Here is a 23,930-nt window from a genome sequence, read left to right as displayed (position 1 = left end):
TAACTCAGAACTCGAATACATGTCAGTATGAAAATAAATAAATATCCAATCAGTATATTTAAACAGATTCACTTTTCTGGTAATTACTGAGATATAAACTAAACATTTGTAAACTGACTTTTTGTGGCCCATTAACTGCAAAGCTCAGCTATTATGTTATTAAAACCTGGCCTGACGTGCACTCAGTAAATTGCCGGCACCTAAATTCAGCATTTGTTTTCAGTAACTTTGATAGCAGCAGCTAGGGAGCAGTGTACAAGAAGTGGGCTTACATTTTAAGGTTTCTGATTAGTTGGCGAATAAAAGGGGTGTGATTTTCTTATTTTTTTCTGATGCTGTTTGCAGTTATGCAGCGACATTTTCCTGCAGGCAACGGCATGGAGGGGAAAGTGCGGTCGTCGGCAGTCTGAGGTAAAGTTAAAAAAACAAAACGATTGTGTACAAACAGCAAAATTAAATATTTGTCAATTGCATCAAAACATTGGTATTGCAGGTGCTGTGCTCTGTGACAGGTGATAATTACCTGCTAGCTAACCTCAAAACCTTAATTTACTCAGAGCACCGTTAGCTAGCTTACTCTTTGACTGAAATGTAAGTGTTGAAAGCAGCAAATACGACATATTTAACTGTTGCTAAAATAGACATTTATCTTCAAAGTTCAGGTTAATTTGTCCTGAATCTGGAAGACCATGGACGTCTGCATTAAGCCTTTGTGCTACGAGCTCCTGGCAGAAGTAGGAGTTGGCTCCTACGGTAAAGTGTATAAAGCCAGAGAGGTGGGGGAGAAACGCAGACTCCTCGCAGTGAAGAAATTCAACATCCGCGGGGACACGTCGGAGAACGGGATCCCTGCTTTCATGATCCGCGAGGTGGCGCTGCTGCGTAAAATGAAGTACTTCAACCATCGCAACATAGTCAAGTAAGTTTATGTCTTTCTAGTTTATTAGGTTACACACCTAGCTAAAACTAATGCAGTTGTTGTTGCAACTTTTTTTTTCTTATTTAGCCGACCCTCATTGATATTAATAGGGTGGACAAATTAATAATAATGATATGATAATAATTTATAATAAACTTTATGTATCACTTTTCATAACATAAAATACAGCTCTGAGTGCTTTACAGAAACAAAAACAAATCAATAACAGGTATTAAAAACGGAAAACGACACAATAATAAAACCCTAAGGAGATACAAATTGGATAATACTAGTAATAAAAACAAGTTGATACTGATAAAAAAAGAATAAGTAGGAAAGAGTGCAAGTATAAAATATACATACACCTAAAATATAAACAAGGTTAATGGTAAGGATCTTAAGTTGCTCATATCTCAAGTTTCTTCTTGGTGAGTAGCATATAGATATGTATTAGAAGTGACGTGGCTATTTATGTAAAACATCCAATCTAGTACAGTAAGTGTATAGTTAATTCAGAATGTACAATTATTAAGTTCATGATATTGCACAATATGATTTATAAAAAAAAATGAAATGCATGTTACCTGCCACAACTACATCCTCCAGAATGACCATAAAGTTAAATCGCTTTACAAACAAAAACTGAACATTATTACCTTCATGAAGGTATGATGTGTTGCAGGATTGTTGTATTAGACTGCTTTTGTTTGAGCTAGTTGTACCTAATAAACTGGCAAATACATTAAAATGTAACAGCGTTGCATTGAAAAAAAAAAAGAAGAAGCACCCACCCACTTAATGCCCCTGGCCCGATTTGGCGTTACAGTTGGTGTCATCCCATCGCAAGATGATGTCTTGTTTGTAATCTGTTTCTGACTTTTGTGTGTTCATACTTATCTTAGAATTATTTTTAGAATATCTTTTGTTATTAATGATTAGGAGCTGTCACTTGCAAAGATGCATGGTGCAAAAGACCATTTTAGCCTGGATGTTTATAATATCTAAAGGACAGTGATGGAAGAAGTATTCAATCCTTTATAAAGTGATTTATTATAAGTCATTACCAATACAATTTAACAAAAAATAGGAGTACAAGTAAAAGTCTTTCACTTAAATTAAAGTAGAAAGTGTATAATATTATTGGATTATAATTATTAATGTATCAACAGCATTTTACTGTTGTAGCTGGTTGAGTTGGAGCGACATTTAACTCTTTTATATACTGCTGGATATTTTAATCTATCTCAGTCTGCCATATGTTATAAATTGATCATATGATTTTTTTGTAATCTTTTAAATAGCAATGTGACCAGTAACTATACCTGACAGATGAATTAAGTGCGGTGAAATGTACAATGATGTGCTATATACTGATACTAATGAAAACAATAGTTTTATTACAGTGATATGTTTTTTTGGGAGGAAGATTGGTGTGTTGGTGTGGTGGGCTTCTCTAGTTTTTTTTTTTATATATACATCTTGTCTTCATTTTTATTTTTATGTCATATTTTTTTAAAAAGGGGGTCACAAAACAGAGATGGTGCACACATTTTTTTGTGTTTTTTTTAAATCTCGTGCTGATTTAAACGTCCAGGCTGTTGGATGCATCTGCTGTGCCAATGGGCAGGAGCTTGGACCTCACTCTGGTGCTGGAATACATTGACCAGGACCTTTCCACCTACCTCTCCAAGGTTCCTGCTTCTGGACTGAGCCGTGATTGTATTAAGGTGTGTGAACTCAGCACTTGACTTCTCGTAGCATAGCTGCACGTATCGAAGTCTCGACAAAGCAAAACACTTGCACTCGGACACCAACGGATGAGCTGATTAGATTTTGGTGGTCAAAGGTCACCTCACATAACACATTTATGGCCATAACTCAAGAATTCCCCTGTTAATTATGACAATATTTCAAACAAATGTCTTATTGGATAGAATAATGAAGTGATGCCATTTGATACCCAAAAGGTCAAAGTTCAACTTTACTGTAAAATCATAATGTTCTACAAAAAACCTTTTCTAGCCATTATTCAACGCAATAACTCAGGGGGGAGGCATTTGGTCAGATACTGAATTGGTGTCACTAATCTTGAAACTGTGGGGATTGTATAGATTTTCTGTGGTGCCGGGTTAAAGATGTGTGTGAAGCGTCCACGCTTCGCCAAAATAAATCCACTTAACACCTTTTATTAAATTGCTTCAAAGTCTTTACTACATATACTATATGAGTCTGGACAGAAACAAATGTAAACTGCAACTTGACTGGTTTGGCAGATCCGTACAACCACAAGGCGGTAATTCTTGTTTATCTTTTTTTTGTGGGTTAGTAGCATTTAAGGAAGGATTTACATGCTCCCATCACACTAAAACGATTTCCTTGGTCAGACATCTGATCTTACAAATCACTAACTGTTCAAGTGTATCAGGAAGTTACTTCCATCATACGGTCTCAAATTCTACTGAACACCCTCTTAGACTATGCCACAACGTAGGGATATAGGTGTGTCTACTGTGGACTCAACATGACAAAACACCTGACAAATTGTTAAATTGCAGTGGTAAACTCAGGTGAGTTTTGATGGACAGCTGACAATTTGAGTGCACAAGTAAACAAATGACGAATTAGCAATGCATTTTGAGACACAGAGATGTATGCAAAATGTTCCCTGGATTTGGACACATCTCTTAAGCCATGCTGCTGTCTGTGTGTACAGGATGTGATGCAGCAGCTGCTGCGAGGATTGGACTTCCTACACACAAACATGGTGCTGCATCGTGACCTGAAACCAGAAAACATCCTGATCAGCAGCTCTGGAGAAGTCAAGATCGCAGACTTTGGACTGGCACGCATCTACACCTTCAATATCGCTCTCACTCCAGGTGTAAGTGAGGCAACACAGAAGCCTGAAACAGAATGGTACACTGTTAAAAGTGTAGAGTATCCACTGTATCCTGTCTGTTTCTTAGCCTGATGTGAAACATCTTCTGTTGTCACCTCTCGCACTTCTCTGTTCAGGTGGTGACACTGTGGTACAGAGCTCCTGAGGTGCTGCTAAACTCTGTTTACATGTCCTCAGTGGACATGTGGAGCGCTGGCTGCATCTTTGCTGAGCTCTTCCTCTTGAGGTAAGGAGTCTGTGTCTGGCTGGAGGAGACATGTGGCACTAGAGTGTAATTTAAGATGCAAAACATTCTCCACAGTTGTCAAAATGGAAAGTGGTGCCTTGTTCTTTGAACAGTTGTCTCCCACAGAGCACTGTTTCAGGGATATACAGAGGTACAGCAGCTGCAAAAAATCTTTGAGTGAGTATTTTTTCTTTCTCTTTCTTTATATATAATAAAGATTAGCATTGTGGTGATCCACATTGCCCAAACCTTTAAAATCAAGCAGGGCTTATACTGCACCAGCTTGTCTTGCTGAATTCAAAAGTTGCTCAACAACCATGGAAACTCAATGATCAGAAGGTATAAAAGGAAGTACATGTAATGCAGTTTCATGATAATCTGCAAGACATTTGCTTTTCCCTGTAAATAAATAAATAAACCTTAAAAAACAATATTGCTTGAAAATGGCAGATGCACTGGTTATTAGCAGCCTGTTACTTAGTTCTTTGCTATACTGTATTCTTTTCAGGGTGATTGGTTTTCCCAGCGAGGAGGACTGGCCCAAGGACAGCCCGATCTCATACTCAGTCATCTGGGGACCAAAAGGCTCCTGCACCAATCTGTTGCACAACCTGGACCCAGACGAGAACGACCTACTATCTGTGAGCAGATCTGTGTTTCTGTTTTCATGACGTGTTGCCATGCTTCACATTTCACACCTCAAGTCATATACTCGCAAAGAGAGGCTGACTTTGTTAAGTTTAAACATAATTTTGGAACAGAATAAATTAATGCTCTTTTGACTAATTAGATATTGATTATGCAAATAACATAGACAAAACTTTAAAAAAAAGTAATGCTGATATGATTAGTGGTTTAAATGATGAATCTCACAGAAATTTGACTAAGTAATAAGACTAAGAGTTAAACCATGCTAGCAGCTGTTTGTTTTTTTTTACACACAACACTTGGTGCTCTTCTGAAGATATTCCTGAATCCTCAAAGACTCTTTTTAACCAGCTGGATAAAACATATTCCATATGTGGCACGATAAAAAAGATTTTTAACCCCTTTCCCAAGTTGCGATTTAAAGTCAGGGGTTCTCCAGAGTCAGTAAGAATCATCTTCTGGGAAACATGAATGTCTGTGCATCATTTCATAGCAATCTTTCCAACAGTTGTTGAGATATTTCAGTCTGCACCAAAGTGTGGACCAGCATTGCGATCCCTAGAGCCGTGCTGCTAGTTTGGCTAAAAATAGCAAACATTTGCTAGTTACAGCTTCACAAATCTAAAGAGTTGCATGCTTGTCTGTGTTTCGAGCTTTTCAATTCTCCAGTGCTTTTCTCCAAGTCGTTTCTAAGGTGTGACCTCTCCTTACCTGCAGCAATGTTTGGCATTCAGACCAAGCAGGCGCATCTCAGCTGCCAAAGCCCTGGCTCATCCTTTCTTCGTGAAGAACTGAAGCTTTTGGAAGACGAACGTCAGCTCCTTCCGCTTCTCTACTGTCAGCTTAAAATATCAGTTCATCGGGGATCATGAAACCGTGGTCAGGTTTGAGGAAAGGTTTTTTGAACATCAGTGTATAAAAAACACATTATGCCTGACTTGTAGAACATAACTGTGATGGAACATAACCCTTAACACAGGGAAATATATTTTGTATTTGATAAACAGAACATGATGCACTTTTGAAGGATTGCTCCGTAATACTTTTATTTACTTACAATTTGACCAGCCTTCATATGAACGGAGTAAAAGTATGTTGTTCTTTGAAAAAAAAAATATGATAGTACGCTGTGTATTTCCATAAAACACAGTGCTACTTTGTTGTTGTTGAGAGTATTAAAAATAAGGATTTTGTTTTGCTGTAAACTACTGACGACACTATTATGAACACCTTTTAAGTTGATGAGTTGGTTTATATTGTTTCACCAAAGCTTTTTTTGTTCTCAACTTGTACAGTAAATGAAGATCTTTATTTTTGTTATTTTGATGAAGGTATTTATGGTGTAGTCAGAGGGAATAGATTACACCTGTATTTATGTTTGTATTGACAGACTGTACAAGATATTTTTTTATGAGTTGCACTGTTCATTCAAGAAGCATTTCTATAAATAATTGTCTCTCAAACCCATTTCTTGAATGCTTGAATGCAACACAATCGAGAATCGATACATCCAGGTAGATTAGAAGGTCTCCTGACTTTGGTTCTGTGACTGATTGTGAGTTTGAACAAAAGATCTGCTTTGTACTTTCTACCCTTTGAATGCATACTCTTCCGGTACTTGTGTGAATAGTTTATTTAAGAGCCACATTAGCAGGTAGATATGATGGATACATGAAAATATATATATTTTCTCTTGCAACTGTAGCCTACAGTCTAAACAGAAGGGGGCAGTGCTGAAACAGTTATGGAAGAATCAGTAGTATAATGGGTCCTCACATTGCCCACAGTTCCAAAACTTCAGTTGCAAATATTTGCTCCCCACTTGAACGGGGGTTAGTCAAATTACTAAACATTTCCTCACTCATTTCTAGTGGTTTCTGACTTTGCAGACAGTTTTGATTTAACTGTATGTGCCGAGGATGTAAGATGTGAGATATAAAATTGTTGAAGCAGGAGACAAAAGAGAGATGGAACATGACAGGCAGACATATTAATAAATAAGTAACATTTAAAGGTACTTTTGAGATACTTTTGTTTTGTCCTTTACAGATAGAATAACTAAATATAATTATTAATTTGAATATATTTAATATAATGTGTATATATATATATATATATATATACAGGGCCACACGTTGAGGTAAAAGGTGGGTCTTGGTTGAAATTGTGCTTTAGTTTTACAAATGAATCAACAAATTAGCAAAAATTACCACAAAACAACTTACGTTAAGTGAACGTGGGGATTTTGGAGCTTCTCCTGTGAACGCCACAGCTCGACGGGACGGTTGCCATATTGACGGCTGCTTCCTGGACAGTGGCAGGGCGTCCCAGGGTTTGAACATCTATTTATACTCTTCCCACTTTAATACGGAGAGCCCTCCACAGCTGCGTGTGACTACATTTGGAGCGGCAGTCCGGTGGTGAAAGGCCAGTGGGGAGGGACCGCCGGTCTGGGGAAGGACAGCGGCATCACTCATGCCCACTTCTCACGGCGCGCAGTGCACGTAAGTACTTTATTCTACATCCAATGTCCCAAAAAACGAATATACAGTCGAAAATGTTACCAGGCGCCAGCCAGGACCACGTTCTGAGTATTTTGTATCACGAGTCACTTGTTATGATCACTCAATTGTTGGTATTTGTTCTGTCTGATCTGCTGAAGATCGGGCAGTGCGTTGATCATGGAAGCTCTGGTGTCCAGTCACTTTGTGAGCCTTGTGAGTTTTATGTAGTATTGTCTAAAAATGATCTAAAGACAGTGCCGATTTGGCAGCGGTGCCAGAACATGTTTTACGCACAATTTACGCACGAATGACGCACGAACAAAAACCTTAAAATCTTAATACCTTATGTTTGTGTGTTACTCTTATATTTCCTAACCGACTTCATTGAAGGGTTTGCATTTTGGTTTAATTCTTTATTTCCGCTCACTATGAATTACTGCACTTTAAAAGTACTTTGGTAGCCTAAAAACGTTTAAGTATCTTTTGTATGCTACTCTGTGTGTGGACATTAAATTGTGATTGTGATAGAATTTGAAATGTTCTCACCATCTATGATTTTCCCAATCCATTTGAAATAGTAGGAATTTGACATTCTGGGTGGCTATTTATTGGACAACTTAAATCAAATGAATGTGTAATGTAAAAACTGCCATCAGAGCAGCTGTTAATGTGCTACATCCTGCTGGGAGCTAACAAGTGGATTATGGTGGTTGCATGAGCAGAAAGCTGTTCTTACTCTCTGCCCTGCAGCCACATGCCTTTTAATGTCGAGATCAGGCAAAAGGACAGTGCATGGCTGTGTAAACCCATTTACTGCTACACATGTCATTTGTACTCAGATAGTCAGTGGAAATATGAAGGAAAGGCCTCTGAGAATTTGTCCTTGAATTATGGTGCTCTATGGGGGGTTTCGTGCAGGTAGGCCAGCCAGGGCAGGTGTAAGTGGTCGGAGGATTAATCTTGGCTAGCCTTTTAATCGGGTTTACTCTGCTGCTGGACACAGGTCCTCTTGTTATGTCTGGTAGCCTGCAGTAAACATACTGTATACCCAACACGGGTCCATAATTGTGTGTGTTGAAAGTGATGTTGGAGTGTTTGAGAAATGAATATGTTAAACTATGTGGAAGATTTGGTTTTGTATCCTTAGCTTGGCACTAATGGCCCGGTGATATTTTCATTAGAACATTATACCATTGTTAAAGTTCCCCTGTCTGAGTAGGTAGAGAATGGGTCCTGTGTACTCACACCAGCTTTATTTCAGAGCTAGTGTCAACTAGTGTCGCTGGATTAGAAGCCCATGATCCCTGTTGAGCCTCGATGGCTCTCCCCTCCAATCGACAATCCTCTTGCTTGTCACATGACTTTAGTTCTTTAAACAAGTGTGGCCACTTACTCCTGTTTTGCCAGCAAAAACATAAAGAAGTGTGGCGTCAGTCAGACTGGGCATGCTTGTGGCTTGCTCTCTCTGGGTCTGGACAGGGAGGTGAGTTGTCCTGTTCTGGTTGTCTGACTGTTTGTTCAAAGCGCTTGTACACGTGTTGAGTGTGGAGTGCCGAGACAGATACACAGTACACACATCTCTGAGCTTGTTGTCTTAAGTAGGGATCGCTAAATCTTAACAGTTCAGCTCATTCAAGCTCTCTGTGGCATTGTCATTCTGGATCTACAATCTTCTTCTGGCAATGTCTGCAAATGTGGCCTTCAGTTTATTCAATATGACATTATATCTGTATATTTTGGGTGTTTCTGACAGATGAAAGAAAGACTTTCCCAGGAGTTGTGCAGACTTTGACATTAATGCTCTGCAATTTCTGCGTATTTCTTTCCAGCAGTCTAAGAGGAGCAGCAAACATGTTAAAATAAAAGTTGCATCTTTTATGCCTACTTTGTGAACTCTACTGCCACCAGAAGCATTCAGCCCTGCTGCAGATACATCTGTTGTACTAAGTCCGTGGCTCACGTCTCTTTGTTCTGGCTGCATTGTGCTTCCTGCATCAGGAATGCTGACATCCAAAGTTTTGGAAAGCTCACAGACACATATCCAAACACACATTTATGTTTGTACATTTTAGTCACTCATTTGTGAACTTATACCACCTTTTGCTTTATTGATGGTGTTTATTTAATTCCAGGCAACCATGATATAGCCAACAGGGACTTTGTTTGGCTCATCTATGTGTTCACATTGCCTGGGAACATGTCATAATTCAGATAGGTCATTATATGTGTATTTAAATAAATTTGAATCCATAGCTAATCTTTTTTGACAGTCAAACTGGCTGTGCAGCTTGTTGGAAAACATTTGAACAAGAAAACTGACTTGTTCAGTTTAAGTTACATCCAGGGTTGTGGAATAGACCAGCAAGCCTGCCTACTCAATGCCATCAGGGCCCGGACCCAGAGTGGAGCTGAGCTGCTGAGGTGTTGAGTTTCAGTGCAAGGAGAGATTCCTGCATGGCACTGCAGGCTGGTACAGGTCATCTTACATGGACTCTAGCAGGAGGAGAGAAGAGGATGCACTTTTAGAAGAATTAGTTAATGTATAATGAAGGTAGGCAAAAAACATCAATGTTGTCATAAACCTTTCAAGGAAGGTATGTGCAGACTGCTAAAGGACACATTAGTAATGTGCATGTGCTTTGTTAGCTTCTGACCTGTTTTGTTTTTTTGCTTGCTTATTCCTCTTTCAGGAGCACTGTCTCACCCACCAAGGAACAGCTCGTTCTGCAGCCTCTGATTGGTGGACTCTCAGCAGAGAAAGTCTTTAGGTCCAATGGAATCTGAATTTTACCGGAGGAAAGTTTGGCTCCTGTGTTTTGCCTTAGATGAAAAGTGGAGAACGAACAACCCATCTGCTTTCTATTCCTAAATGCTTTTCAATTATTCGAGGAGCAGATAATCGACTGAATCCTTCTGAGGGACATGGACACCATGGAGAACCCAGTCTTGGAGCCCAGATCAGAGCGGATCGCTCGCTATAAAGCTGAGAGGAGGCGAGAACTGGCCGAGCGCTTTGGCAACATGGAGGAGCTACCTTCCAAGTGGGTGAGGAAGGATGGGAAAGAGGTGCACGACCCAGCGACTCAAGCCCATAGAGGGAATTTGAACTCAGATGGCCTCAGTGAAAGAGTTAACGGCAGAGCGCGAGGGGTTACAAATGGATTAGAGGATCCTGCAGAGTCCAACAACTTGAGAGGGTGAGTCATGTCTGCAGTGGGGGGTGAATCGATTGAGTGCGTAAACTTGACAGTAATGCAAAAATTATAGTTTTTTCAGCAAGGGCTAATTCTTTAATGAAATCCAATGTTTTTTTTAATGAAAAATCATATGTGAATTTATCCCTGTTTACTGACGGTGATAAGTGTTGTCTTCCAGCTGGAAACGCAACACATTTTGGGTGCATAAAATCGATGTAAACATTCTTTTAAACTATAACTTCAGAACACATCTGTAAAATCTGAAAATAACCAAAGAGGTTTGTGCCATGTTGATGCAGCACAGTGTAGGTGCCTGTATGTTTTCTTAAACCTGGATGTGGAGGGGAACAGGTGCTTTGGGCTTAATTTGTCCAAACAACAATAAAGCAACATGTATGCTTCCTAACCCTGATGACACCTGTCACCTGCTTCAACCTTTTCCACTTTGACATCAATACAATACTGTATGTGTTGTCCTAAAATCGCACAATGGATAGATGGTTAGTATTTTAGTATAAGTGTGTAGCATAATATTAATATTATCACTGAGGAGAAGGGTAATGTACCCAGAGAGAAATAAGGATTTCATGTAGTTGTACAATATGTATGTGGAACATAGCTTCATGATCTATTCTATGTAAATTGTGCAAAATATGTAATATACAAAAAGTGAGTAAGGGATGATATACGGGAATGTATTTACAAAACATTTAATATACATTCGAAACCTTTCCGAAGTTTACAACGTAAATCCCAGGTTATACTACCAGTTTTTAAACTTGGTCTGCTTCTTACCAGCAACCTTTCACCAGCTCCAGATCCTTGACTTCACCAGTTGCTCTTTGTTACTAATTTAAACTGAGAGGTCTAAATCAGTTGGTCCCAGCAGGGAGTTTTAAAGCCAGTCTGATTCTTCTTTTGCATTTCATTGGTACTCTTCCAGCCTGACACTTTTTATGTGGTCTGGGTGCTATTACTTGGAGCTGGCAAAATGAAACAAAGACCGGCAACCTCTTTAGTGTCAGAAAAAAAGTACAACATTGAACCTTTCATGATTGGAGCTGCACATTTTTTTGGCTGCTCTTGTTGGTAAGGTTCGAGATTGCACTTTTCTTTCTAAGAGCGTTCCTCACCCCACACTTCCCCCCACCTGCATCCTCACTTCCTTCCCCCCACTCCCACCCCCTCCAGGCAGGGTTCCCCGGACTCTGCCAGCATGCTGAGTGGGGAGGGGCACCTCGTTCCTCTTGGACTCGATTCCCCACAGCTTCACACTCGAGTGTCGGTGGGCCAGTTGAGAAGTGCTCTTCTGCAGCAGACGGGGAGTGGAGCGCAGCCCGAGAAAGTGTAGGGTCACCTGCATGTGTGTGATCCAGACTGTCACTGTCAGCCTGTGTACCTCTGTGTCAATACTTGTCTTCGCCTCAACATATCCTTCCCTTCCCTCCTCCTCCTACTCTGTTTGTGTGGACACCAGTTGCCCTGATGCTGGGCGAGCCACGTCCTCTCTGGACCTGGCTGTGAAGCCGGGCTCTGATGGTGGGCGGCGACGCACCCGGCGTTACCTCCCCGGTGGGTTAGGTGGCGGTCGCAAGACCAGCGAACGCTTCAGGACACAGCCTATCACAGCCAATGAGATGGAGGAGAGCCATGGGTAGGGGCTGTGTGCTGTGCTGTGATGCAAGATGAAGCACCTGGTTTGGTTTTTCCCAAAGAAGATACTGTTTGCAGTGTTTTGCTGACATATTTTTAAAGTGTCATTTGCCATTTGCCATTTGAATTGTATAACATCTGGCAACTTTGAATAATGTCTTTTTTTTAACAAGGTTTTCAAATTGCTGATGGTTTGTGTTTGATATTTGCTCTTCACTAATAAAAATGCAGTCACACTTGGCCTGCGGTGTGACAGGTGCAGCACCTTTACATAAATGCCCACAGGCCGGGCGGTGTGGTTTGCATGTGTTTGTGCTCAGTCATGACCTCAACAGTGTTACTTTACCAAGCATGCAAATATGATAATATCTTAAATGTTTGGAGCTGCATACTGAAGCCCAAAGACATGTATTGTAAGTTTGTAGCAGGATCTGAAAGAAAGCGCACAGGAGCCGGAGATTTAAGTCCACATCACCTCCCTGTTCATATTTCACCAGGTGACTTCACATTTTGCCTCTTTTCACTTTTCTAGGCTGTTGGATGCAGAGGAAGAGGAGAACTGTAAAGGTGAAGCTGTTTTCCCACCACACTTTAATCAAACAGTTTGTGTTTAGAGACAAACGACCTCTGTGTGTTATGCTGGCCAACAGTGACACAGAGAGAGAAGTCACATTATCATAATACTGATCACCACTGACAACACAATGATGTAAACACAATTATGGCAGGAGGGAAAGAGTTACATATCTCACATGAGATATTAAGGGGCAGCAGAAGGAACATAAACACCAGAAAAATATGGCATTATTTTCACACACTTCTTACAAAACAAATATTTGGCATGTGAGTCCAACTTGCACAGTTGCCTCCACAAACTCATTTAACAGCACATGGAATAAATCAGGTTATATTTTTAGGCTCACAATGTTAAACTCCTCATTGACGACAGATTTACGTCTCACAAAACCCTGTGAGCAGGGGAGTGCTGCTAAGTCAGTCCCTCTCTTAATGTCACCATAAAAAGATTACAAGCACGTCTTTACAAAGATTGACTTACTGAGAATTTACACCACAACTACAAAAACAAGTAGCCATGTAAATCTAATTTCAGACCATATGTCTTCTGCCATCCACTTTACAATGTATTAACTCCACAAATACAACATAAGTTAAGGATTCATTAAGTCTCATCGTGTCTTGATAAGATACTTAGTTAGCTACAGCCCTGCTTAGAAGTGTACACAGCATTAAAATATTGATATGTAAAGAAAGGTGATAAAAAATGTTGTTTAGCGATGGTGGAACACTGTGTAATCAGTAACCAGTGATACATTTTAATCCAGTTACCAAGTGGAAAGTGACCAAGTTTAATTTAGTAGCTATGAAGACAACATGTAGATTAATTGAAGGTACATTTCAAAATGGAAAAAAGAAATTATTCTTCACAGCTGTCTGTGGAGGAAGTAGTACTCAGGTCATTTCTCTAATAAAAGTACTGATACCACAGTATAAAAACACTCAAAATAAAAGTCCCGTGTTCAAAATCCTACTTAGGTAAAAGTACAGAAGAATTATCAGCAAAATGTAATTAAAGTATCAAAATCAAAAGCACTGTAGTATTGTTAATACTGATGCATCAATGTGTAAGCATCATTTTACTGTTGAGCTAGTTTTAACTACTTTATACACAGTTAGATTGTTTAGTCCAGTGGTTCCCAACCTAGGGCTCAGGCCACTTCCGAGATATTTTGTTGACTTAAATCCAGATTCAGATTCAATACTTTATTACCATGCAGCTATGTTGCTAGGGATTTGGTGCAGTGTGCTCATTACACAAAAAGACAAATAAAGCATTCATAGCAGGACAGTCCATAACTGTTAAAACATGTAGACACATATAGACACAACCGTGCCCCCCCTCCCCCCTCCATGCAAAAAAAACAAACAAACATATATATATATATATAAAAGTGCTGAAAGGTACTCTACAAGTCAGTACAGTGTAAGAGTTATCCAGCTCTGTGTCATGGTTGTGTGGGCAGTGTGTGCAGATGAACGGTGTTTGGCTTCCCTCTGTGGCGCCAGTGCACAGAGCTCCCCATGGAACGAAGCAGCGAAATGACGCATTGCGCGTCATCCGGTGGATTTTGGCAGACCTCTGGTCCTCCGGGCACTGGCGCCATGGAGGAAAGTCAAACACCTTCATTTGCTCACACTGCCCACACAAAGATGACACAGAGTGGGTTTTAAAATTGGCAAAGTATCCCTTTAATGGGGTAGCAAGGAAGAAAAGTTTTAACTTTTTATTTTTTTTTTTGCTTTTCTCTAATATTTTCTTTTTTTTTGCAAAATATTGGATAATTGTATGTCTTTGGGACTCAAACATCAAAATCTAAAACGTGACTAAGGGACCCCAAACACTGCTTTTGTATAATGTTTAACCATGTATTGTATTTTAAATCATCGTGTGTCTTATGTACAATCTTGATATGAAAAAAGACTAGTCACTATTGCTTTAAGATAAATATAGTGAGAATCACCGGAAATGAAATAATTTTATCAGCCAGCATTTATTTGTTCGTCAGAGTTCATTTCAAAGCCTGTTTGATCACCAGCACCTTCCTTAACTGATAACTGTCAGATAGTGTCTGAAGTGTGCAATGATGAATCACAAACTGTTCATGACATAATGATGTATGACATAATGTCTTTTTCTTCTCGCAGCTGATGTGAAAACAGACGACAGAGCCAAAATGAGTGTGGCAGCCAAGATGTCTTTGTTTAAAGTGAGTCTATGTTCGTCTTGGCACTGCAAAAGGGTCCTTATTGCTGCCCAGGACCTGCTTTTTTTCTCTTATGTGCTGTCTAACGCCTGCTGCTAAAAATGATCCGTGTCAGTGGCTACTCCCTGCTTCTCCATCTCATATGATGGAGGCGTGTATTTATGTAGTCACAGCTGAATAATTTAAGGTTTTCTGAAAGTTTACTCATGACAATTAAGCTGCAATGAACTTGTTTAACCAGAATTTGCTGCATGTATGTAACTGCAAACTGAAATTCATCTAAATATAATGGTGGTGATAACTTGTCGAAATGTATTGAACAGCTAAAGAGAAATCTCCGTCCATCATCGACAGTCACCTCAGCTGCTCACCTTACAGTCTAAGACACATGGTGAGCCAGCGCTGAGCACGCAGAACACAAACCTGATCGTGTTGAGGGATATGAATGGTCAAACAGGTGCAATCTGATGCTACAGTGTGTCTGTACTTATTAAAAGAAAGACTAAATTTATAGTGTGATAAACACACAGTTTTTTGTCTCTATACAGAAGATAAAGCACATTATGGATTTCCCCCCTCAACAGTTCTCCATTCCTACATTTCACCTCCTGCACACTTTTAGTCATGAAGCGTCAGGTGAAAATGTGCCAGACACGGTATTACCATTAAAAACCTTAGCAGTGGTGTGTATAATTAGCCTGCTACTCTGTGGAGGCAGGCGGGGAGGTAACTGAAGCCAGCAGAGCTCTGGTTACACCGTGACCTGTTGGGCTGGCATTCTATCCATGCAGCCAACACGCTCCACCTTATAGCTAGCTGCTTTATTCACCGGCTATCTGACCCACTTCCCCTCCCTCCATCTGTTCATACAAATAGAACAGGAGACATCAAGAGGGGAGAGTTTTCACTGCCATTTTTGTGGTCTCCCTTATTACTTATTTAGCAGGTGGAGACTGACCTGAATGTTTGGGGTCCACCTGTGGAAAAGGAACAAATGTTATGGTTAGATGTCGTGTTGATATTGAAATGTTTCCCCACCTCATCTGTAGGAGCTGGAGAAATCTGCTGCCCCTGAGGCCTCGGCTTTCCTGAAACCTAGCTCGGGCAGCATCTCTCATGAGCGCAGGGTGCGCCGTGGCAACGACCATCGCTTTTTAACCCAGCCAATCACCTGTGAGGAAATCGTGGCAATCAGGTGGGGAAGCCTATAAGTGGCCAGATGAAGGGAGACTTTAGCTTCAGCGCTAGGAATACATACAGAGGCATATTTGGATTCTAAAAAGTTTTAAGCACAGTACAAACTAATATTAGCATTAGCACTATTTTAGACATCTGTTCCATGGTTGTTGTTTTTTAGCTTAGCCATTTGGGTGATGAACTTTACGTGTTTAAAGAGCAAAGCTTTAAAGAGTAGTTGCTACATTGTTAGCAACTATTTGGGATCCGAATAAAGGAAGAAAGCCAGCATTACTGTCAACAATGACATAAATATTTAAAAACAGGTCACAAATATATAGTTCCATTATTTTTTAAAGGCTCATTCATTTCCTAAACCAGCTGGGCACTGTAGTTATTAGCAAACATTCCTAAAACGGAAGTAAATAGTGCATTTATTGGGGACTACTTTCAGTGGCGGAATGATACACATTTGGTGCTGTGAATATTTTAGGCAGCAGGATGGTGTATGTGGGATTGATTCAAAATAAACGACAGTGCCCAGCATGTTTATGGTAATAAAGGAGCATATCACTCAATGCAACTGTGCAGCTTACTGATGTGTTTTAGTTTTGACAATGGAAGACGAAATACCAGGCTACACAGGCAATACTTGTTAGTAAGATCAATTCATTATTGGTTTTGTTTAGCACTTTGAGATCTTTGATGAAAAGTGCATTATAAATTAAATGTATTATTATTGTTATTATTATTATTATTATTATTATTGTTCTTATCTTGCAATTATAAGCTTAAGTTTTTATTAAGTGTGCTCATGTTTCCCTGCAGCGCCCCCAAACCAGCACCAACAGTGGAGTCCCAGTCTGTGCAGGCTGAGTCAGTGGAGGATGCCGATGAGAGCTGCAAGCTGAGCATGAGTGAGAAGCTGGCCCTCTTCAACAAACTGTCCCTGCCGGGGAGGCAAGGGGGCAGCCCCGCTGACGGGCCCCCAGAGAGACGAAGGCAAAAGGGGGCTCGGTACCGCACACAACCCATCACTGTGGAGGAGGTCAACCTGGTGAGTAGACGAGCCAAACCACCTCTTTTATACAAAAATAACAGAAAAGGCAGACAGTCAACAAACAAGAAAAAGAAAGTTCTTTTAAAGAAGACAGTGATGGCTTTTAAGCTTCAAACTTGGTTAAAAAAGTCAATAAAACACCCTCTCAGAATATATAGCGTGTTTCAAAAAATCAAGTACATTTTAAACAATTATCTATAGTTAGTTAGTTACACCACAAACTTATTTAGCAAATGTCTTCCGGTCGCATATACAAATCATTTGAAGAAATACATGAATACAAGTGTGTATATATATATATATATATATATACACACTGATATATACCTGTTTCTCACCCTTGTGCCTCGTCTCTGTTCAGCTCCAAGAAGGCCCCGTACAGCTTCCTGCATTCTATTTGTGCCCTCATCTGTCCGACAGACAGCAGGCCTCGTCTGTCAACCTAAAACCCAGTGAGATACGCCTTTCCAAGCCAAGACCTGACACCGGTCTTGTGCCTGGGGAGCCTAGTTGCCCTACCCAGCAGGACCAGCAGGGCCAGCAGGGCCAGCAGGGCCACGACTCTGAGCCTGTCTTGAGAGGAATCCTGAAGAAGAGTTGCTCTGGAGGCTCAGAGTGGAGCAGGACGGATGGCAGTCAGACAGATACACCAACCAGCCATGAACAGAATGGTGGAGGTTGCGAAGAAGCAGGGATACAAGGAAGGAGGGAGAGCACAGAGGAGCAGGAAATGTCTGCAGCACCGCGGAGAGAGAGACGCAAGGCTTCAGGTGTGGAGGGAGGCTCGCTGACTGCCGCTCCCTGGAGGCAGAGGGCTCGAACCAGGAGGGAAACCATTGCCTGTACACCAATAAGAGCCATGTCAGAGCAGGATGCTCCTCAGGAGGAGAGGCCCTGCCAGATAAAGCTGCAGGAACAGCTGGTTCCCTCTGTGGAACACAGCTCAGATACCACTGGGAGAGTTCAGTGAGTGTCTGAAATTACATTAGATGGGCTGATACCTGCCTCATTATGAGAACAAAAATGATATTTGGGGGGAACATTGAGTACTTCATGTATTTGGTGCTGCAAGAATGATCAGATTTACAGATGTCACCAGCACAAACATCATCTCTCATCAGTTTTAGGATGCAAATTGAACCGAAATAAGTTTTTTTTGTAGTATTTTGATATATTTTGTGGTTCATATACTGTATATGTGATCTGTCTAAAAGGAAGCAGAATGAGGAAGAGAGTGTGAAGAGGATGAATGAAGAGACCAATGCCATGGGACATATTCAAGTCACACTGGCAGATGACACCGTTAAACTGCAGGAGACAACCAACACCAGCAGAATTAAAGTAAGAAACAAAGACACGTCACACTGTTAATTAATGTAAAGGTCTGTGATGACTTTGCAGAATCAGCAGCTGCTATGCCTCTTGTCTGTAAAGGGGAAACTCTCTGCCTCCCCATAATCTCTAAGCCTTTCAGAGTCCAGTTTGGAGCCAGTGGGTTTTAGACTGTCAGCAGAGAGAGATAAAGTTTAATTTCACTTTTCAACATCCATTTTTGTCCCCCTCACTTTTAAGGTTTCAGTTTGATTTACTTATTAAAATCTTTCTAAACAGAATATTTGTACTGTCAAGTTGCTAAAATCAGTGGTGAGAAGAGAGATGTTGATAAAAAAACATATTGATATGTTGAGATCAGGCTACATAGACACTACTGCTCTACCCTCTGATCGGTGGAGGTTTTACTTGCTGCCTGAGAGGAAGACCTGCATGCACTACTCCGAGAATAAAAATACTGCTAACTCTTCTGCAGTTTTCATGTAAAACAAAAAAAGTCATTAATCTAAAAATTGAACGTCAATCAAAGATAGATGACACTTCAAAGACACTTCTGAAACCAAACCGTCACACTTTAATTAATACAATGTATTTTAGAGTGGTCTGAAATTCCCACTTGTCTTTTCTGAGTTCTTGGCTGGTGTTCTGTCAAATTGGGAAATTTGTCACTGCCCACAGGACCATTCCACCATATTTCATAGAGAAACCTGTCCTTTTGGTGCAGTCACAGTTGCCTAAATGATTGAATAAAAGAGTGAGATAGATTCGGCCAACGACGCAGGGTAGCAAGATTCCTGTCAGTATTATTTTCTTTTCAGGAAAGCATAAGGCAAGCCTCGCCACTGGTATCAAGAAAATTATACTTAACATGACTTAACATGATTTGTAAAACAGCTTGAATTACATTAGAAACTACTACAAAATGTCCACAGATAACTCTCTGGGAAAGCACGCTGGGCTTTGTGGAAAAAAAGTGCATGTAGAGGTTGTTGGGTTCACTCTTCCTGCCATCCTCGAATCCAGAATGAGAAGAGGCAGGTGGTTAGATCTCTGTGTATTTGTTATTCCAATGTAACCAGATATAGCATCTCTTAGCAACAGCACTCTGGATTTGGTAGGTGCTAAATGTCTTGAGATCAGACTAAAGTTACTGGGGAATATCTCTAGACTAGTTAGTGTTTATGTACTGAGAGGGGTTTGACTGTCTCAGAGCATTATGTGGAATGTAAACACACCGATTATTCAGGTGGTTAAATGTTGAACCTTTTATGACCTTATAATCTCAGCTGCACCGTGGTGATGTGTGTGTGTGTGTGTGTGTGTGTGTGTGTGTACACATGTATGTGTGTGTATTAATTTTCCTTTCTTGTTCTGTTAGTTTCTGTGTGTACTCGTAGCAACATTTTAATTTGTCATTTTCTTATTATCTACCCCCCTGTTTCCCCCCATACTTCCCTCTGCAGGAAGGGACAGAAAACCTTTATGTGGAGAGTGTCAACCCTCAGTCCTGGGTAAGTCCTCCACTAATGCTTTGAAATGCATAGATTCTTCTAAATCTCCATTATGAAGATTTTATGCATTACTAATTTTACCATAGCTTTAGCGTGCCCCTCTCTCTTCTAATTCCTCTTCTCTCCCAGGAACCCGTCTTTGCCTCTGTCTATTCTAGCAGTACACCCCAATATATCATGTGTTTCAATCAGGTAATTGTCTGAGCCGCTGCATGGCAGATTAATGGCGCTTTTTTTTTTGGTTTGCAGTGTTTTGTATGCAGTGAAAAGTTTTGTCATTGCACAGTTTCACGTGGCTGTGATGTTTACAGATGTGTGAAGTTTCACTCGCGCTAACGAGTCGACTCTGTCACCTGCGGAGTGTTTTTCTCTTCTGAAGTGATACATCGCAGCTCTCACTTCACAGTTTCCATTTTGTTTCTGTTAATCCTGTGCTTTTACTCTTGTAGTTCTCTCACACTTGTGGTTTATAATTTGTTTTTCTGTCAGACCTCCACACCCAACCTTCCCAATTAGATTTTTAACAACCTGCAACAATATTGGAGAAACTTGTTACAAAAAAGAGCCAAGTTCGAGTTGTATTAACATTATCAACAACATGACATTCATGTTTCCCATCAGATTCTGTTGCTCAAATGGAGTTTTTAGACACAATGAGTCTCTCCTGTTGTACTGACAGTATATATTTAATAAATATTTTGGGATTTGACTGATTAAGACTAAAACGTCACATTTTACTTTTTTTTTCTTTATTTATTAGGACAATGCACATTAATCATTGTTCCTGTAAATGTGTAATGTGTGTAATGTAAATGTGCCATAAGACGCTGAAATATATATATATATATATATATATATATATATATATACAGAGCAGCATAAAACAATAAGACATAAAGTAAAATGTTATCAATATGATATAATGTAATAGAAACAGTGTGAAAGTTGTCCTTTTCTTCCATGTCAAAGAAAGTCTGTACATCTTGTACTTTATGTGTTGTTTTGCTGCCTAAATACATTTTATATCTTGATAGCTTTGCTATCTTATTTGTTTATTGTTCCTAAATATTCAGATTCATTTAATTTTTGTTCTGCATCATATAGTATTTTCCCCCTGGTCATGCACAGTCCCACTCTAAAGAACTCACCTGTTACCTCATTATCCATGTATTCTCTTTTCATCCTCAGACAAATCTGTCCTTTGAGGCACAAGAAGTCTCCTCTCCTACCAAGAACCAGATTCAGCCTCAGTGGAGACAGAAGGTGATGCTGGTCGGCATTTGATTAAATCTTTTAATATTTTTTTGACGTTTTACGATCTACAGAAGAGCTCATCTGTGTCTTACAATAACACATTTTTTTCTGGCTGTATAGTCTAAGGAAGTTGATGACGAGATGGACCAAGTCGAGGAATTGAATACAGAGCAGAACAGGAAAAAGCAAGAGGCTGGATGTATGGCCAAGAGAGGTGAGTTTACTTGCTCTGATTTACTCTCTACTCTGATTATCTGTCTTTACCTCAGGAGGTTTGTGTCTCTGACTCGTGCACTTTGTGTTTACCACCTGTTTCACCAGAATCAGACAGAAATGACACCTTTCATAATAAGGGACACTCCTCTGAAGCTCCAACATGCTCATATGAAGTTTAGAGCTGCATTAGTTCATATGATGAAAACCAGTTTCTTGTTTGCTTTTCTCTAAATTGTTGCTCTATTTGCTTAACAGAAATCTCCATGCAGACTGGGATGGAGTTTGAAGGTGAGATCACGTAAAGGCTCAGCGATATAAGTTGTTTATAGTCTTTTTCATAAAGTAGTTTAAGTTAACATTTCCTGTCCCGTCCCCCTGCAGCTCCACAGAGCTCTCCGCTCTCAGTGGCTCCACATGAGGTCAAGGAGGAGATGCCTGTGGATGAATCAAACACGTTTGATGCTGGTTTCTACAGCGATCAGCCTTCTCCCTCAGCCTGCGCCCCCCCACCCCCTGGAGACGTCGCTGCTGCAGAGAGTGAGCATGACCTGGGTGTCCTCTGCCAGACCAACACACCCATGTGAGCCTGGTTTTACCACAGATTGTAAGATTATTGGCCTTTGCTATCGCTGTATTATAAATATCTATTTAACAGTCAGGGATGTGGTAGAGGGACCCGTCTGTTTTTAGGTATTTTCTTTTGAATGGAATTTATAGTTATCTAACCAATAATCTATAGTATTCTTTAGTCTCTGACACGTCCCAAAATTAACTTGAAGATAAATTGCACCAGATCCCAAATAGTAATTATACAGTTCACTATCAGACCACTATCAGATATGTATAAAGCTTTTAAAAATTGTTTTAAAAATGGTCCACAAATTTGACTTATGGGCCAAAAAAATCTTTGCAAAAACTAGAAATGAGGAGCTTTGTCTAAAAAGTCTGAGTGTGATTCTTAACTGCTGTCTGCGGTGACTTCTAAGTTATAAAATAAGGACTGAATCAACCAGTAGCCGGCCTCCAATGGTGATGTGTCTGGACAGCTACATGCACACCTTAATTTCTCTCCAAGATAGATATTCCTCAATATATTGAAATACATATTGAACATTCCCCATGATATTAATTATGTTGACAATATTAGATTTGGGAGATTATTTATTTATATAAATCAGTTAAAGAGGGATAGATTTGCAAATTTAAGTGATAATCATCTGTGAAGGTCCTACATATTGTTTGTATGTGAATCAAACAGATAATCAATTAACTGTTTGTGGTTTCCTGAAACAGAGACAAGTATATGTTTTTACAGTGAGTCATGTCTATGTTTTCTTATTCATTGTTTCTTATTCAAATTCACCAAATTGTTTGTATTTCATAGCCCGGCCAATATGATAACTATTAACGCTTTTTAAATTTGATTTAGATGTGGTTTATGTGCTGAATCCACCATGTCGTGATTTGGATGACTCTTCCATGTTTATGGATATGGGAACAGACCTTGTATCTTTTTAAAGACTTCTCATCATACATTTCTGTGCGGCTTTATGCATTCTGGCCCTGATCACAATGACGTCACAGTGGTAGCAACACATCATTAGCTTTTTGATATAATAACTAATATTTAGAGCAGATCCTCATTAAGACTGTCTATACGGTCGGTGTGAAGCTGTATTTGTCCTGTATGTGTGGTGCAGACTGACCTCAGCGGTAGCAGAGCACCGGCGGTCGGTGCGTCCGTCCCGTCGGACTCAGGGCTCCAGAAATCCTCTGAGGGCTCTCGCTGCCCGGGACGACATCAGGCAGGACTACATGGGAGAGAGAGTCAACACAGCTGCTGAGGAGAGCACCCAAGCAGAGAAGAGTGAGTGGGAATATATCCTCTTTTTTCATGTCCTTTCTTTTTACTTTGTCTTCCTTATTCAGCTTCCTTACCGTGTGTTCTTCCCTTCCCACAGAGTCCAAGAACTCCTCGGTGGCTGATTCACATCTTTCCAGATCAGAAGACCTCATCTCTTCCTCAGATGCTATCAAGTCTTCTCCTCCCTTCAGCAGCCTGATGCTCATTCACATCAAAGGTCAGAAAAGATCTGTGTGCACAAGTGTCCTCATGATGATGTCTTTGTGTCCATGTTTTTATATTAACTAGTGCCTGTGTTGACAGGTAGGCGGCATGTCCAGGTGCGTCTGGTGGAGCCCTCAGCGCGGTCGCTGAACAGTGGAGACTGCTTCCTGCTGGTCACCCCGGAGCATTGCATCCTATGGAGCGGAGAGTTTGCCAATGAACAAGAGAAAGCCAAGGTACCACCGAGGACAGTATCTGTGATGTTTTCATTTTCTAAAGTGGGGATCAAGACAGTATGTTGTTAGCATACATTTACAGGATGCCAGGGTATCATGGTATAAGACATTTTGTGCCATGAAATGCAAATTTGGTGAAACTGTTTAAAGATGCTTTACTTGAAAATCATATGCCCAGATGCCAAAAAAAATCACTTTATGTGCTTGAGAAGAATATCTTTCTGGGTGTTACACATTGAAATGGTAAT

General features: G+C 40.2%; 2 protein-coding genes across 10 annotated transcripts in view; both read left to right on the top strand.

Moving 5' to 3' along the window:
* The first annotated feature begins 179 nt into the window (after nucleotides 1-179).
* On the top strand, nucleotides 180-6,155 carry cdk21 (cyclin-dependent kinase 21). 2 transcript variants are annotated; one of them, XM_035996843.1, is made up of 8 exons: nucleotides 180-411; nucleotides 658-919; nucleotides 2,514-2,646; nucleotides 3,633-3,800; nucleotides 3,935-4,044; nucleotides 4,171-4,221; nucleotides 4,553-4,685; nucleotides 5,410-6,155. In XM_035996843.1, exons 2-8 carry the CDS (start codon nucleotides 690-692, stop codon nucleotides 5,485-5,487), a joined length of 903 nt encoding a protein of 300 aa, XP_035852736.1. In that variant the 5' UTR covers nucleotides 180-411; nucleotides 658-689; the 3' UTR covers nucleotides 5,488-6,155. The 2 variants fall into 2 exon arrangements, with proteins under 2 accessions (XP_035852736.1, XP_031174515.1); XM_031318655.2 differs by having other exon boundaries at nucleotides 187-411; nucleotides 663-919.
* An 802-nt stretch (nucleotides 6,156-6,957) lies between these two features.
* Nucleotides 6,958-23,930, top strand: part of svilc (supervillin c) — a 24,220-nt gene continuing 7,247 nt past the window's right edge. For 3 of the 8 annotated variants that reach the window (XM_035996737.1, XM_035996736.1, XM_031318653.2), the window contains exons 1-19: nucleotides 6,958-7,196; nucleotides 9,887-10,393; nucleotides 11,585-11,740; nucleotides 11,871-12,047; nucleotides 12,579-12,613; nucleotides 14,771-14,832; nucleotides 15,879-16,024; nucleotides 16,834-17,062; nucleotides 17,427-18,031; nucleotides 18,280-18,406; nucleotides 19,861-19,908; nucleotides 20,038-20,100; nucleotides 21,097-21,171; nucleotides 21,283-21,376; nucleotides 21,634-21,666; nucleotides 21,760-21,958; nucleotides 23,079-23,245; nucleotides 23,340-23,459; nucleotides 23,546-23,682. In XM_035996737.1, the coding sequence (XP_035852630.1) occupies nucleotides 10,119-10,393; nucleotides 11,585-11,740; nucleotides 11,871-12,047; nucleotides 12,579-12,613; nucleotides 14,771-14,832; nucleotides 15,879-16,024; nucleotides 16,834-17,062; nucleotides 17,427-18,031; nucleotides 18,280-18,406; nucleotides 19,861-19,908; nucleotides 20,038-20,100; nucleotides 21,097-21,171; nucleotides 21,283-21,376; nucleotides 21,634-21,666; nucleotides 21,760-21,958; nucleotides 23,079-23,245; nucleotides 23,340-23,459; nucleotides 23,546-23,682 (2,748 nt within the window). In that variant the 5' untranslated portion in view covers nucleotides 6,958-7,196; nucleotides 9,887-10,118. Of the gene's footprint in view, nucleotides 7,197-9,726; nucleotides 9,748-9,886; nucleotides 10,394-11,584; nucleotides 11,741-11,870; nucleotides 12,048-12,578; nucleotides 12,614-14,770; nucleotides 14,833-15,878; nucleotides 16,025-16,833; nucleotides 17,063-17,426; nucleotides 18,032-18,279; nucleotides 18,407-19,860; nucleotides 19,909-20,037; nucleotides 20,101-21,096; nucleotides 21,172-21,282; nucleotides 21,377-21,633; nucleotides 21,667-21,759; nucleotides 21,959-23,078; nucleotides 23,246-23,339; nucleotides 23,460-23,545; nucleotides 23,683-23,930 lie in introns of those variants that run through there. The other 5 variants (XM_035996735.1, XM_035996734.1, XM_035996739.1 and 2 more) reach the window with 5 other exon arrangements.

The sequence above is a fragment of the Sander lucioperca genome, chromosome 21 (assembly GCF_008315115.2).
Source record: "Sander lucioperca isolate FBNREF2018 chromosome 21, SLUC_FBN_1.2, whole genome shotgun sequence".
Lineage (NCBI taxonomy): Eukaryota > Metazoa > Chordata > Actinopteri > Perciformes > Percidae > Sander > Sander lucioperca.
Note: the sequence above shows the minus strand (reverse complement) of the source record. Positions and strands in the feature narration are given on the sequence as shown.